The sequence below is a fragment of the Notolepis coatsorum genome, assembly GCF_963971535.1.
Source record: "Notolepis coatsorum genome assembly, chromosome: 2".
Lineage (NCBI taxonomy): Eukaryota > Metazoa > Chordata > Actinopteri > Aulopiformes > Paralepididae > Notolepis > Notolepis coatsorum.
Genome location: NC_140166.1, coordinates 177,911,169 through 177,928,403, shown reverse-complemented (window position 1 = coordinate 177,928,403; position 17,235 = coordinate 177,911,169). Strand labels below are relative to the sequence as shown.

The following is a 17,235-nucleotide window of genomic DNA, read 5'->3' as shown; positions in this document are numbered from 1 at the left end:
TATGTACAATGTTCGATGCAGAATAGGCGTAACTGAGTTACCATATAATATACAATACTGTGTAGTGTACTAATATACAATACTATATAGTGCAAGGCAGAAATAGGAGGAGGTGCAATTTAGGTACAATTTACAGTAGGTGTACGAGTTGTAGTGCAAATCCTTTATCAATAAATATAAAGTGTGTTTGTGTGATCTAAAGTGTGGAGAGTGGGTGCTGCAGTGTGTTGTTTGTTTAAGTGAGTGTGTGCGTGTGGGTGTGTGTGCTGTGTGCATTTGATGGTTGTTGCATAGTGTTTATTGTTTGTTTAGCAGCCTGATGGCCTGGGGATAGAAGCTTCTTCTGAGTCTTTCTGTGCTCGCCTTAAGACTCCGGTATCGCTTGCCTGACCGCAGCAGTTCAAAGAGGCAGTTGTTCGGGTGGCTCGAGTCCTTAATAATTAGAGATGTTCCGATACCATTTTTCCCTTTCCGATCCGATTCCGATACCTAAGCTTTGGGTATCGGCCGATACCGATATTTATCCGATACCAGTGCATAAAAAAAAAATTAAAAAAAAAATTATATAAATTATACTTTTTTTTTTTCAGATACTGTTATACTGTTTTTTAGTAATAACTAGAACGTATGGTATTTATTCAACAACAGGTGATTGTATAGATTTGTATTAGTATCATTAATCAATGAGTATGGGCTGCAGCACTGCAGATATACCCTACTCCAATGATCCACACAGACATTAAACGGTGTTGCACTCGCTACTCAGTGGCTCTGCAGATATACCCTATTCAGTCTGTAAGCTAGTGGCAGACGTTCATGTTGTGATTTTTGATGCAAAATAAATATTCAACATTCTCTTTTGAAACTCCGCCTCAGACTCTTATCCTTTGGCACTTGCTGTACTTTGCTTGCAGGTCTGCAGCCATTATTGCTGGATTATGTGAATAGCACCAACTTTAGACACGGTAACGTTATCAAGCTAAGCTAACTGACCTAGCTCGCCTTCCCGCATCGACATTAAGATAACGTTAGTAATAGTCAGCTAACGCTAGTCCGTAGCTACTTAACTTAAATACAATTCACCGTGGGTGCATTATTGTTGATAGACGGTCACGGACAGTGTTAGGTCCTGGAGAAAGGACAGGCGATCATCTGATTTGATGTAACGTTAAAAGCGGATGTTGTTCCAACTAGCTATCTTTCCAGCTAATGCTATCATAACACCAGCCAAACACATCCCGATTCCCGTCCGAGCTCCCCGTCACACCGCACTGTCGGGGACAATGGAATTTAAGAAAGTGTATCTGCTGTTAAAATGACACAGCATCACACTTTAAAACATGTTCATTTTATAATCCTCACTCTCCGCAGGACTCGGCAGGAGATAAATTACATCATGGGATCGGAGGCTAGAATTTACGTGTACTCGCCGATACCGATACTAGCATTTTAGGCAGTATCGGCGGCATTTCCGATACTAGTATCGGTATCGGAACAACTCTATTAATAATTCTCTTAGCCTTCCCCTTGCACCGCTTGTTGTAAATGTTCTGGAGGGTGGGAAGCCCCCCTCCAATTGTGCGTTCGGCTGAACGTGTCACTCTTTGTAGTCTGCTACGGTCTTGTGCAGTGCTATTCCCAAACCAGGAGGTGATGTTGCCAGTCAGGATGCTCTCTATTGTGCATGAGTAGAAGTTCCTAAGGATCTTCTGACTGACTTGGAACTTCCTTAGGCGCCTGAGGAAGTAGAGGCGTTGTCGTGCCTTCTTCACAACACTGTCAATGTGTGTGGTCCATGTCAAATCCTCGGATATGTGGGCTCCGAGGTACTTGAAACTGTTCACTCTCTCAACCGGTGCCCCGTCGATGCTGAGGGGGCTGTAGTCCTTGACCCCCGACCTCCTGAAGTCCACAATCATCTCTTTTGTTTTGCTGACGTTCAGGGAGAGGCAGTTCTCCTGACACCACTGTGACAGGTTCTCTACCTCTTCCAGGTAGGCCCTTTCGTCGTTGGCAGAGATCAGGCCCACCACTAGTGTCATCAGCAAATCTGATGATGGTGTTGTTGTTCCGCTGTGCTACGCAGTCATGTGTGTACAGGGAGTAGAGGAGGGGGCTCAGAACACAGCCCTGGGGGGCCCCTATGTTGAGCGTGATGGATGAGGAGGTGCAGTTGCCTGCTCTTACCACCTGGGGTCTGCCCGTAAGGAAATGTCCAAGACCCACTGGCAGAGGTCATAGTTCAAGCCCAGGTCCCTGAGCTTGGCTATGAGTTTGGAGGGGACTATGGTATTGAATGCTGAGCTGTAGTCGATGAACAGCATTCTCACATAGTTCCCCTGCCTCTTGTCCAGGTGTGATGCTGCTGTGTGCAGCACATGGGCTATGGCGTCCTCCGTGGACCTGTTGGGGCGATATGCAAATTGCAGAGGGTCCAGGTTGATGGGGAGGGAGGAACAGATGTAGCCCTTCACTAGCTTCTCAAAGCACTTCATGGCTATGGAGGTGAGGGCTACAGGGCGGTAGTTGTTGAGGCAAGCGGGCGTAGATTTTTTGGGTACAGGGATGATGGTGGACTTCTTCAGACAGGTGGGGATGACAGCCTGTTCCAAGGACAGGTTGAAGATGTCAGTGAATACCGGGGCCAGTTGGTCGGCACAGACTTTTAGGACGCGGCCGGGGATGCCGTCCGGTCCTGCTGCCTTCCTGATATTAACTTTTTTAAAGATCCGTCTCACCTCATGCTCTGTTACCCTGAACACTGAGTCTCCATCAGCAGACCCCCCCCCCCCCCCCCCCATTGCCGTGGTTTGTAGGCTGGTGTTTTTATTCACAGCCTCAAACCTCGCATAGAAGGAATTGAGATCATTTGCTAAGGAGATGTCACTGTTCAGTTTGAGGGAGGTGCCTTTGTAATCTGTCATTGTTCTGAGGCCCTGCCACATGCCTCTAGAGTCAGCCTGTTCAAACTGAAGTTCAACTTTATCCCTGTAACGCCGTTTTGCCTCTATTACTGCTCTCCTGACGTTGTATCTTGCCATCTTGTGTTCTTCCATGTTGCCTGTCTCCAGCCCGGTGTTGTATGCTGATGTGCGCACTTTCAGAGCCTCACGGACGGATTTGTCTACCCAGGGCTTTTGATTTGGGTAGATTTTAATTGTGGTGGAGGGGATTGTTTCTTCTACCAGAGTACAGACATAGTCAAGCACCGTTTCAGTGTATTCGTTAATATTGGCTGTGTTATCACGGAATACACTCCAGTCTGTGCATTCAAGTGCAGCTTGGAGTGACTCCTCTGACGTCACGGCCCAACGCTTAACCTCTCGCGAGACCACCGGCGTTCGCTTGAGACTTTGTTTATACTTTGGCAAAAGGAATATGGCGGCGTGATCGTCTTCCTGGACTATTACTTAACAGCACTGTGCAATATTACACCTACTGTAGACTTCAGTAAATTTTTACTGTATTTATTTACTGTATCTTTTATTCTATTTTTATTCTATTTAATTTTATTCTATTCTTAGGCCATTTGTTTTGTTATTCTTATTCAAGTCAAGTCAAGTCAAGAGTTTTAATTGTCACGGCATACAAGTATACAATGAAATGCGGGGGGTCTTGCCCGCAGCGATTGTGCATAATACAATAATAATAATATAATAAGAATCCAATAGAACGACATTGTGCAATAATACAAGTAATCAAAGTAGGGCATATCGGTATATGTACATGAGTTTTTACAGAGCATGGTAGGACATGCTAGGTCCTGTGGTAGTGCAATACACTGTTAGCTACGGATGAGGCTGTGAGGTTCGCCTCTTCCCTGGACCTTTAATTCCTGTTCCCTGGACCTTTTATTCCCTGTCTCCTCACCTCACCAGCCCCCACCCTCGCGTTGTCGTTACTGTGAGGTTCGCCTCTTCCCTGGACCTTTAATTCCTGTTCCCTGGACCTTTAATTCCCTGTCTCCTCACCTCTCTAGCCCCCACCCTCGCGTTCGTTTACTCTCGTCTGCTCTTCAGCAGCCCACACCCTTGGACTATCTTTCATTATGTGTTTGATTGGTCCGTGCCGAACACACTCTTCTAGTCAAGTATCAATTACCATCACGCACCTGATGTGTGTTCTAATTAGCGCCCCAGTGGGCTTTAAATACCTGGATCTCCCCCCCAGTCCTTGTCGGGTCGTTCTCTATCTGTAAGCTCCTACGGGAGATTCCCTATCTGTATCTGTTTCTGTATTCTGGATGCTGTTTCATCTCCGGCGTGAGACGAGGTGCCAGTCTTTGCACACCTGTCGCCGTTTGCCTGGAGTGGGACACAGTACTGCGCTCTCTAATTCTCTACGGGAGGTATTCCAGTGTTCCACTCCAGACCCCGCGCCAGACGCGCTCCTACAGCTGATGCGCCCCTACAGCAGACGCGCACCACTCCAGACTCCGCGCTGATGCGCTCCTACAGCAGACGCGCACCACTCCAGACTCCGCGCTGATGCGCTCCTACAGCAGACGCGCACCACTCCAGACTCCGCGCTGATGCGCTCCTACAGCAGACGCGCTCCTTCAGCAGACGCGCTCCACTCCAGACGCGCATCGCTCTCTAATTCTCTACGGGAGGATGTGTCTCTCCGAGCCGGCGCACTCTCCGAACCGGCGCGTTCTCCAAGCCGACGCGCACCACTTCAGACGTTTAGCCGGCGCGCTACCACTCCAGACGCGCATCGCTCTCTAATTCTCTACGGGAGGATGTGTCTCTCCGAGCCGGCGCGCTCTCCGAACCGGCGCGTTCTCCAAGCCGACGCGCACCACTTCAGACGTTTAGCCGGCGCGCTACCACTCCAGACGCGCATCGCTCTCTAATTCTCTACGGGAGGATGCGTCTCTCCGAGCCGGCGCGCTCTCCGAACCGGCGCGTTCTCCAAGCCGACGCGCCCCACTCCAGACGTTCTAGCCTGCGCGCTCCTACTCCATCCCTGTAAGCAGCTCTGACCCTCGCCCTGTCCAAGGCCTTAACCCTGTTCTCTCTGTCCCTGTCTCCAGCCCGCCTCCGCTGGCCTCTGTCCCTGTTCCCCTCTCCAGTGCCCCTGTTCCTGCCCTGTCCTTTGCCCTGGCCCTGTTCCTTTAGCCTTAGCCCCTTAGCCTGCTCGCCTCTTAAAGGCGCAGTGCCAATTTTCCCTAATTCTTGTTTCCAGTATTTTGTGTTCTCCCTTAGCCTTCCCCTTAGCCTGCTCGCCTCTTAAAGGCACATTGCCCTTTTTTCCTTGTTCTAGTATTCTTGTGTTCTCCCTTAAAGGGACAGTGCCGCTTTTCTGTTGTATTCAATAAATGCCCAGTTCTTGGCTTACTCTCATACCTGTCTTGTGTTGTGCGATTGGGGTCGGTTACAAACCATAACAGTACGACCCGACCGGTCGACGACCCCAGCCAGCACAGACAGTGTATGTTGAGTTTAGCTCCCCTGTTAGCTTCCCTGTTAGCCTCGTTAGCTCCCCTGCAGCTTGCCAGGCCTCTACTACCAGCATGGCCCCAGTCTGCTAGCTTAGCCCCGGCTGCTAGCACAGCCTCTTTGTTAATGCAGCCCTTGCAGCTAGCATAGGCCCTGTAGCTAGCCATGCCCAGGCAGCTAACCCGGTCCCTCTGCATGGCCTCCACTTTTTGTGTAGCTTTCCCACTGCTAGGACTGCCCCTTCAGCTAGCAAGGTCAGTTTTCTCCCACTTCTAGGACTGCCCCTTCAGCTAGCAAGGTCAGTTTCCCCACTGCTAGGACTGCCCCTTCAGCTAGCAAGGTCAGTTTTTCCCACTGCTAGGACTGCCCCTTCAGCTAGCAAGGTCAGTTTCTCCCACTGCTAGGACTGCCCCTTCAGCTAGCAAGGTCAGTTTCCCCACTGCTAGGACTGCCCCTTCAGCTAGCAAGGTCGGTTTTCCCCACTGCTAGGACTGCCCCTTCAGCTAGCAAGGTCAGTTTCCCCACTGCTAGGACTGCCCCTTCAGCTAGCAAGGTCAGTTCCCCACAGCTAGGACTGTCCTTCCAGCTAGCTTGTTCACTCATGCTGGTCCAGCCCTGTCTGCTAGCCTAGCTCCGGCAGCTAGCGCAGCCTCTATGTTAATGTAGCATTACAGCTAGCATAGGCCCTGTAGCTATCAGTGCCCTGGCAGTTACCCCTCAGCTCCTCTAGTTACCCCTCAGCTCCTCTAGTTACCCCTCAGCTCCTCTAGTTACCCCTCAGCTACCATAGTTACCCCTCAGCTCCTCTAGTTACCCCTCAGCTCCTCTAGTTACCCCTCAGCTCCTCTAGTTACCCCTCAGCTCCTCTAGTTACCCCTCAGCTACCATAGTTACCCCTCAGCTACCCTAGTTACCCCTCAGCTACCCTAGTTACCCCTCAGCTACCCTGTCCCTTTGCTAGCCCCACTTTGGTGTAGCTTCCCCGCTAGCATGGCCCAATTTTTTGTTTTTTTGCCTTGTTTATGTCCCCTGCCCCTCTGTCTGTGTTTTTGGGTCGCCCGGTGGCTCCCGTGGAGGGGGAGTACTGTGAGGTTCGCCTCTTCCCTGGACCTTTAATTCCTGTTCCCTGGACCTTTTATTCCCTGTCTCCTCACCTCACCAGCCCCCACCCTCGCGTTGTCGTTACTGTGAGGTTCGCCTCTTCCCTGGACCTTTAATTCCTGTTCCCTGGACCTTTAATTCCCTGTCTCCTCACCTCTAGCCCCCACCCTCGCGTTCGTTTACTCTCGTCTGCTCTTCAGCTCCCCACACCCTTGGACTATCTTTCATTATGTGTTTGATTGGTCCGTGCCGAACACACTCTTCTAGTCAAGTATCAATTACCATCACGCACCTGATGTGTGTTCTAATTAGCGCCCCAGTGGGCTTTAAATACCTGGATCTCCCCCCCAGTCCTTGTCGGGTCGTTCTCTATCTGTAAGCTCCTACGGGAGATTCCCTATCTGTATCTGTTTCTGTATTCTGGATGCTGTTTCATCTCCGGCGTAGCCTGTGGAGGAATTTTGTTTGCTTTTTTATGCACCTTATTTTTGTCAGTTTAGTTCAGTTTCAGTTCGCCACCTGTCGCCGTTTGCCTGGAGTGGGACACAGTACTGCGCTCTCTAATTCTCTACGGGAGGTATTCCAGTGTTCCACTCCAGACCCCGCGCCAGATGCGCTCCTACAGCTGATGCGCCCCTACAGCAGACGCGCACCACTCCAGACTCCGCGCTGATGCGCTCCTACAGCAGACGCGCACCACTCCAGACTCCGCGCTGATGCGCTCCTACAGCAGACGCGCACCACTCCAGACTCCGCGCTGATGCGCTCCTACAGCAGACGCGCTCCTTCAGCAGACGCGCTCCACTCCAGACGCGCATCGCTCTCTAATTCTCTACGGGAGGATGTGTCTCTCCGAGCCGGCGCGCTCTCCGAACCGGCGCGTTCTCCAAGCCGACGCGCACCACTTCAGACGTTTAGCCGGTGCGCTACCACTCCAGACGCGCATCGCTCTCTAATTCTCTACGGGAGGATGTGTCTCTCCGAGCCGGCGCGCTCTCCGAACCGGCGCGTTCTCCAAGCCGACGCGCACCACTTCAGACGTTTAGCCGGCGCGCTACCACTCCAGACGCGCATCGCTCTCTAATTCTCTGCGGGAGGATGCGTCTCTCCGAGCCGGCGCGCTCTCCGAACCGGCGCGTTCTCCAAGCCGGCGCGCCCCACTCCAGACGTTCTAGCCTGCGCGCTCCTACTCCATCCCTGTAAGCAGCTCTGACCCTCGCCCTGTCCAAGGCCTTAACCCTGTTCTCTCTGTCCCTGTCTCCAGCCCGCCTCCGCGGGCCTCTGTCCCTGTTCCCCTCTCCAGTGCCCCTGTTCCTGCCCTGTCCTTTGCCCTGGCCCTGTTCCTTTAGCCTTAGCCCCTTAGCCTGCTCGCCTCTTAAAGGCGCAGTGCCAATTTTCCCTAATTCTTGTTTCCAGTATTTTGTGTTCTCCCTTAGCCTTCCCCTTAGCCTGCTCGCCTCTTAAAGGCACATTGCCCTTTTTTCCTTGTTCTAGTATTCTTGTGTTCTCCCTTAAAGGGACAGTGCCGCTTTTCTGTTGTATTCAATAAATGCCCAGTTCTTGGCTTACTCTCATACCTGTCTTGTGTTGTGCGATTGGGGTCGGTTACAAACCATAACAGAGGCACTGGGTCTTTATGTACACTGCTATACAATGCTATATTATACAATCTCAAGTTATACTATTCTTAAAGTGACCTTTCCTTTTGTAAAGTGACCATAAGTGTGAGCGTATACAGCATGAGTGTGTGTGTGCTCATGTTAAAGTGGCTGCTAGAGTGTGAGCGTGTACAGTGTGTGTGTTGTGTGTGTGCTCATGTGTGCTTGTGTGTGGAGAGTTCTGTGTTCAAGGCTCTGATGGCCTGGGGGAAGAAGCTGAGCCGAAGTCTCTCTGTCCTAGTTGCTGGTGTTCGCAGGCGTTTGCCTGACCGCAGCAGCTTGAACATGCTGTTGTTGGGGTGGTGAGGGTCTTTCATTATTCTGCAGGCTCTGGATTTGCACCTCTTGTTATATAGGACCTGCAGGGGTGGTAGTGCAATACCCGTGGTACGCTCGGCTGAGCGTACCACTCTCTGTAGGGCCTTCTTGTCCTGTTTTGTGACTTGTTCTGTCTAAATGTTTAATGTTGAGTGATTTGCAGTGTCAAATTTCCCTCAGGATAATACATTTCTATTCTATTCTATTCTATTCTATATTTTTGAAAAGTCTCCATTTATTCAACACTTCTGAATTCACTGACAAACTGAACTAAACTGACAAAAATAAGGTGCATAAAAAAGCAAACAAAATTCCTCCACAGGCTACTCACCATCATTAGTAGAGCGGCAAGCAGCGTTTGGGGACAGAGTGATTTTTATTTTATTTTTTATTTTTTTTAATCTTTTTCCCCCTCCATTTTCCTCCGATTTTCTCCCATCCCAATGTTAATCGTTATGCCAATTCCCAATCCCCTTCCTGGTCGCTGCGCACTTACCCCCCACAGTCGGTCTGGGAGAGTGGAGGCTATCACGTGCTTCCTCCGACACACGTCCAGCCAATCAACCGCTTCTTTTCACCTGGCAGCGCGGATTCTCATTGAGAGGGCGTAGTGTGTGGAAGGATCACACTATCCCACTCAAGTCTTATCCGCGCTTAGCAGGCGCCCCGACCGAACTGTAGGAGTCGCTGTTTACAACGACCCAGACCCACCCCACCAGCTTCTCCCACCCTCTAATACTGCCAATTGTATTAGTGTGAACGGCCAGCCAAGCTGGTGACAACCCCCCGGAGCTGTGAGCTGGATTCGAACAGGCGAATCTAGCCGCTCCGGGGTTTGGTGACGAACGCAATCTCTGTTACGCCACCTGACCGCCTAGAGTGAAATCTTCTTAAAACACTGTCCCTCCACTCATTCCTGAACTTTTTTGTTAAGTCCTTCTCAAATGCCAACTGAATTAAATTGGCCTTGCGTCGATGAAGCATACTAAGGCGATGTTCTGTAAAGACGTTCTTGAGGGTAGAAAACGAATTCTCACAGAGTGCTGTGCTAGCTTCAGTAGTGTTGTTGTTGACATCAGTGCCCACTAGGGCTGTCCCCGACTAAGGATTTGGATAGTCGACTTTGATTGGCCGAAATTAGCCGATAGTCGACTATCAGTCGACTATGAAAAAAAAGAAGTTAATATATATATATTTTTTTTATCACCAGGGCCCATGCTGCCGGGTCTGGCCGCTTGTCTTCCGTCACGGTTGTATTGAAGCACAACAGCCTTGCGCGCTGCACCTGCGTCTCCTTGCAGGGAGACTGTTATTACTTAGTGCACAAACCGTGAGGATTTCAAAGCGCGGTAATCAAATGCACTTATAATGATAATAAAAAGTCGTGAATTTGACTGTGGTTTATAGTAAAACTAGTATCTGTTTCATCCCTACAACAAAGGAAACTTTCAAGGACTTTTCCTCCCCGATAAGACTACTGATGTATTTTGTTGTTCCATAACTTTGATACCAAGATGATATATCTCACTGTTATCATATTAATATTTGTGTAAAATATTTTAATCCATGAACTGTCTGGAAATCTACAAATTATCTTCATTGAAAGGTTATTACTTTGGTCTATAATAATAATAATAATAATGGATTGGATTTATATAGCGCTCTTCTCTGACTCAGAGCGCTTCACAGAGTCCATTATTCGTTCATACACAGTCATCCCGGTGGTGGTAAGCTACAATTGCAGCCAGAGCTGCCCTGAGGCAGACTCACGGAAGCGTGGCGAATAATCAACGCCTACGGCCCCTTCGACCACCACCAACATTCATTCACATGCATACACACTCATACGAGGCAAGTAGGTTAAGTGTCTTGCCCAAGGACACAACGGCAGTGGGATGGACATGGGCTTGAGCGGGATTCGAACCACCAACCCTTCGATCATTGGATGCCCCGCTCTACCCCTGAGCCACGCCGCCCCGTCTATAGATATATCTACCATTAATTGGCTGCATGCTACATCTGAAGGTGGCAATTTAGTAAAACAAAAAAAAGAAGAAATTAAAGGGGAAGGCTGCCCATTTTAGGAATTTGCATATGTTACAGTTAAGTCGGTATGTGTGAACATGCTCCACTCTGTCCTAAAACCCTCAAATTGGTGATGTCACCTGGATGTAATAACTGGGGCTTCTCCATTGCCAATGAATGGGGCTCTGATTTTGTAGAGTCATAAAGTCTAGTTCTCACACCCAAGAGGTCTGAAGTCGAATTTAAACCTCATTTGGGAGTAAGAGCTCTCACAAACATTTTATGACCACAGCACACCGATTCTGGCAAGACTTCTCCTTCTATAGAAAGAGATTCTTCACTCATGGAAGAAAAAAGAAAAAAACACAAGAGAAAAAGCAGAAAAAGAACATTTGAGGTCTTGTGGCCTCGTTCCTTCCGTTAATACACAAATGCCCAAAGTGATTGGTTGTTTAAAGGTCATTCACGTGCGTTAGGGCTCTGTGCTCCATCAACAGTGACATTTATTGTGTGGCTTTCCTCTGTTAAATTAATATTTATGTATATTTAGAATCCCATAACTAAAGCAAAACGACACTTTGATTTTATTAGCGTGACCTTCGACGATAGGAAAGTTAATGACGACATCTTTAGGGGGTTTCAGTTCTTGACCTCTGACCTTAATCAGGCCCTCGGCAGACTGCCGTCTGAGTGTAATGAGTTCAACCTTCAGCCTTCAACCTCCATCCTCATTTACTATATTGTAACACAAATGAAAAGAAGTGTCAACCTTGTTCATGTCAAAGACCCCCAAATTGAGACACATTAGACTCCTATTTGACAACATTTCCTCTCTGGGACCTAGGGCGCTGGGATATTCATAGATTTTAAATTTCCAATGATTTTGGCTTCCCACGATCATGAATACAAGATCATTGAGATAAAGCGATTATTATGCCGTGGCGCTCTAATTTAGTCTTGCGTTGTAAATGCCCCCGTACTTCACAGCGGTGTGATCCGCTGTGTAGTTTCTGCTCGAGTTGAGAGGGAGGAGGGTGCCATGGCACATTTCTCCAGTTATTTTGAAACGTCTTTGGTAACTTATAGAAGATGAAACAAATTCAGTCATCGTCATATTATGTTCTCAGATCATATGATGCTCTCAAAGTAATCGTGTTTAATATTCAGTATCAGTCCAAATAATCGTGATTGTGATTTTTGCCATAATTGAGCAGTCCTACTGGTAAGATCTTTGTTGTTAGAAATGACCACATTCAGAATTCCATACCTGTAGTTGAGGAGATAACAGGGGAGATGGAGTGAGATCACACATTCCCTCATTGGGGCTGATTTCTAGTCAATGAAATAATACTGAAATCAAACTGTTCCTAATCTTTCCTGGAACCCTCAAGGACCCCCCTCAAGGACCCCCCTCAAGGACCCCCCTCAAGGACCCCACGTTTAGAATCAGTGCAATGTATAACGACCATGTCTTCCCTTTTCCTTCAGGATGGTGAGAATATCTATTAAAAGTCAGGAATTTGACTGTGGTTTATAGTAAAACCAGTATCTGTTTCATCCCTACAACAAAGGAAACTTTCAAGGACTTTTCTTCCCCGATAAGACTACTGATGTATTTTGTTGTTCCATAACTTTGATACCAAGATGATATATCTCACTGTTATCATATTAACATTTAAAACATATATTCTTATCCATGAACTGTCTGGAAATCTACAAATGATCTTCATTGAAAGATTATTACTTTGGTCTACCTAGAGGGATATATCTAGCCCCTTGAATATTGAATATTACTATAATCAAGAGCACTGCTCTGTTGTAATCCAAAATGTAACTATTTTATATGTTAAATACCCTGTTGTATGTCTGCTCCATTTTATAATTCAAAATTGAACTATTTGATCACTTTTTACTTCTTACTGATGCACTGCTCTATTGTATGTTAAATACCCTGTTGTTGTATGTCCGTTCTATTTTATAATTTTTAGACTATTTTTAAACCGAATCATTTTAAACTATTTTTTATTATTTGTATTACTGAATGAAACTGTAAACAGAGAACCTATTGGGATGCTAGATCCTAATGTGAAACACTGTGATTTACCTCTCTATCTTTTTCATGCTCGCTTATGCCTGTATTTTTTACTGTTGTAATGTGAAGCACTTTGAACTGCAACTTCTGTATGAAAAGTGCTATACAAATAAAGTTATTATTATTATTATTATTACCATTAATTGGCTGCATGCTACATCTGAAGGTGGCACTATAAACTGTTGAATTTAGTAAAGAAAAAATAAAAGAAAGATCACACATTCCCTCATTGGGGCTGATTTCTAGTCAATTAAACAATACTGAAATCAAACTGTTCCTAATCTTTCCTGGAACCCCAAGGACCCCCCTCAAGGACCCCACGTTTAGATTCAGTGCAATGTATAACGGCCATGTCTTCCTTTTTCCTTCAGGATGGTGAGAATATCTTCTACCTTGCAGTGGATGACATCGATACAGACACAGAGCTCCTGATAGGCTATCTGGACAGTGATATGGAGGAAGAGGAGGAGGAAGAAGAGGAGGAGGTTGCCAAAGATGAAGACGAGAACAGCAAAGAGGCCAAACACGTTGTTGAAATGGGTATGACTTACTTGACTGTCAACAAATGGTGTGACTACTCCATTACTTGTATACATAATATATATAATATAGTACACTGTTACACGCTCACACATGGCGCTATAGTATATTGGGGTGGCGAGAAAGTTTCTATCTTGTGTGGATAGTACAAATGTTTTATATTGTATTGTTTTTCAAGAAAATCACAAGAAGAAACTAATTTCTATAGATCAATTAATCAATCAATCAATTTATTAGATCAATAAAAAACAAATTACTATTTACAATGATGGCCTGGAAAACCAGAGGTGAACCGGAGAATCCACTTGCCTTTCTCACTGGTGCAGTGTGACTTCAGCTGCATGTGAAGTGTGTGTGTGTGTGTGTGTGTTTCCCGCATGGTTCCAGAACTGGTGATCAAGAAGGAGGACCACCCCTGCCTGCTGTGTGAGAGCAGCTTCCCCAGCGAGGACATCCTGGCGGCTCACCTGCAGAGCCTGCACCAGAGGCCCAGCACGGAGGAGAAGGAGTACAAATGCAGGAGCTGTGGCAAAAAGTTCCCCATCAAACAGGCTCTACAGCGCCAGTACGTACATGCTGTCATGGCACTCACCTAATCCTGTTTATTACATACAGTATGGCTTTCTTCTGCCTAGGGAATTAGTGCTTCTGAAATAGGGAGGTGTAGTCTGACGTCACTGGTTGTTCCACCCGTATAGGGATTTATCATTGGGAAAATGGATTATCGGCTATTGTAACAATTCTGCCGCATGGAAATTGAAAAGCTTTCCATTTTTGCACAAAATGAGTTCCCTTCTATCACTAACATTATTGTTTAAACATTTTTGGTCGAAATAAAATTTCGTGATTTTTTTTAATGATTAATTGCGAATATTTTCATGTTGAGCTATAGATTGTGGATGAATAAGCATAGAAAGGTACACCATGCCAATGTTAATGCTTTATTTGTTTTAAATGAGGCGATTTAGAAATGGGCAATGGGGAAATACATTGGAACACGAAAAACGGCAATGACGTAACCACTACACCTCCCTATTGGCTAAATCTGTGCTTTCTACTTTTTTCTGTACTTTTATCTGTGCTTAAAGCACCTCCTGTGATGTGATACTAGATACCTTTCATTTCCTATTCATTTATAAAAGAGTCGTTTCTTATCACTATATAATTCCTATATATTCACTATACATCGATCGACTAGCGAATGAGAACATGTCTCCATTCCTACTTTGTTTTATTCTTGGTAGTGAGGCCGCCCATTTGTTTCAGTTTGGACTTCGGATTTGTTGCTATTTGACTTCTGCGTCCTTCTGCACAGCGTGCTGCATTGTTCTGAGTCGCCTCCAGCAGGAGACTCCAAAGCACATCAGTGCTCGCTCTGCCACCACACCTTCAGCTCAGAGTCCAGGTGAGACGGCATGTTCACATCATCTCATCCAGGTCAATACACCACTAAGGTACCCATGTACATGTCGAAATACTTCCCAAAGGTCAGTGAATTCCACGACCACAACACCAGAGGGAGATCCACAAATCATGTTCAACCCAGATTCGGCTCAAACAAGGGACTAAACACGTTTCACAATTATGCCACAACAATGCATAACAATGCACAGCCGTAAAATAATGTGAATCCCTACCCTCCTACAAAACCGCTCTCAAAGAGCACCTACGGGTGGCTGCACCGGTAAATGTCCTAACCTCCCACTCACCCAACCCCCTCCAACGTACAGTTTCTTCCCCTTCGAATGTTTATATATATTTCTTATAGGGATGTCAGTTTATCGCTTTGATTAGATTAATTAATTACACATCAAATTATCGCGTTATGAAAATTTACAAAAAAATTACAAAAAAATTCAATAAAAATTTATAATTATTTTTATTTAATTTTTTTTTTATCTCATTCATTCCATAAGAACGTAGAATACACATTTACAGACTTTTTTTTAATATGGTCCATTTGCATGTTCTTGGTATCTGATTCTAGGGACATCTATGGATCTCAGGGAATGTATTCCCAGTGTCAGAAATACTGTGTCTGTTACTAGGCTTGAGTAAATTGTAATGAACCAAATGAGAATATCAATTAATTTGTGAATAACACCATGCTAAAATTTACCAGACCTGAAAAATCTAAGCAAATGAATAAATGGAAGATGATTAAACAGAAGGTTTTGTAGATACAGTACTGAATTCTGCCATCCGGACACATGCAATTTGAAATATGATTATATTATATTATATTATATTATATTATATTATATTATATTATAATATCAGGCCTAAAATGCCTGATAATTAATGTAATTAATTAGATACATTTTTTTAATCGCCTGACAGCACACATTTTTTATAATCTCTTTCTCTTAAACAATACTGTATATTGTGTATATGTCTTGTATGTCATAAATGTCTTGATGAATTGAAAATGGGGGACGCTGATGTAAACACGACTTTTTCTGGTCTGCATCCTCTTAACAATTGTTTCTATTGAGCCGTATTGTATTGTACCCATTCTGCAATCTGTTAATAAAGTTTTCAATCAATCAATCAATCAATCAATCAATCAATCAATCAGTCGTCCTCGGACGGGCCCTCCTTCACACTTCACCCCGTCTCTAGGCAGAAAGGACGCCGACTGGCCCCTCTGTTTCTTTCTTTACAAACATCTTTGTTACAAGCAGAATGAGCTATCTGGGCAGTTCTGTGTTTATAGATGCATTATCTATTCAGTTTGGGAATATCCACATGGACAGAGAAGTCTGTAGTATCTTTGCCATGAAGTTCAGCCCAGACCAGACCAGAAATAATAAAAAGAAAAATTATAATAATGGTGAAAGCGGGAAGGGTGAATAGAGCCAAGTTCAGACTACATGATTATAGCCCTGATTTTGCACTCGCAGACAGTATTTGGAGATCGCTCCCAGGTCAAAGGAAAATCAGTGTTGGCTCTGAGCGTGCATGTCAGCGCTCGACTGCTATGTGTGAACTGTTCCAAGACACGACACGAGCCGGTGCATCGCGAGTCACTCAGTCCCAACAGTCAGAGAGAGAGAGAGAGAGAGAGAGAGAGAGAGAGAGAGAGAGAGAGAGAGAGAGAGAGAGAGAGAGAGAGAGAGAGAGGAAATAGTCTACTATATAGCCACTAGCTTGTTTATTGTGATTGTAATGATTTCACAAACTTCAACGCTGTATTTGGCATCTGTATCTTCTGAATGTCCACAATGACAATATGAAGGAGAGAGAACGATATCTGACGGAGACCAGGCTGTGGGTGTGGCATGAGGGAAAACGACCTGGACAAGGACAAGGAAAGAATGACAGCTCATTCTCTCGGAGCAAAAGATAAACCGCTAAAACATTGCCTTGTGCTTTCTCCAGTGTATTCCTCTGACCAAAACAAATACCTCCATGACCAAAACGTAGCCTGGAGCCCAGACAGACTCGTTGGGGATTCCTCCTGGTGAAAGATCTTGTAATGTGTCAGCAGCCCCTGTCTCTGATCAGTCATGTACTGTGAAACCACGACGACGCCAAGAGCCCCGATCACAACAGAAAGCTGTGTTGTGTGAACAGCAGGTCGCTCTGACCAATGCTAAAGTTGTATGGTGTGTAGCGCCACGAGATGGATTGAGTAGATGCTTTTCCTTTTTATTTTTTTCACTTTTTCTCACCATTTTCTATTTTTCTCCAATCCCAATTTCGTATATCCAATTATTCCCTCCCCTGTCTCGAACGTTGCTAGACTATGCCTCCCACAGGTCGGTTGTAGTGAGGACAGAAGCCTTGCATCACGTGTCCCCTCCGGTACACGAGGAGGCAGCCTGTCGCATCTTTTCACCGCAGCAGCTCGAACTCTCAGTGGCGAGGAGTAACGCGTGGGAGGCTCACGCTGCCTCCGTCACTTCCTGCTTCCGTCGCACCGGCGTCACCAAACCGACCTGTAGGAGTTGCTGTCCACAACATAAAATCCCCACCCACCGGCTTTCCCACCCTCTAACACTTGCCAATTGTGTTAGTATGAACGACCGGCCGCCGGTAGCAACGCCGAGAGCTGGGC

The 17,235-nt window shown here is 46.1% G+C and overlaps 1 protein-coding gene across 1 annotated transcript in view; it reads left to right on the top strand.

The window, feature by feature from the left end:
* prdm5 (PR domain containing 5) overlaps nucleotides 1-17,235 on the top strand; it is a 103,657-nt gene that overhangs the window by 30,427 nt on the left and 55,995 nt on the right. The window contains exons 4-6 of the mRNA XM_084307632.1: nucleotides 13,007-13,175; nucleotides 13,563-13,740; nucleotides 14,491-14,580. Of these exons, the coding sequence (XP_084163758.1) occupies nucleotides 13,007-13,175; nucleotides 13,563-13,740; nucleotides 14,491-14,580 (437 nt within the window). The remainder of the gene's footprint in view (nucleotides 1-13,006; nucleotides 13,176-13,562; nucleotides 13,741-14,490; nucleotides 14,581-17,235) is intronic.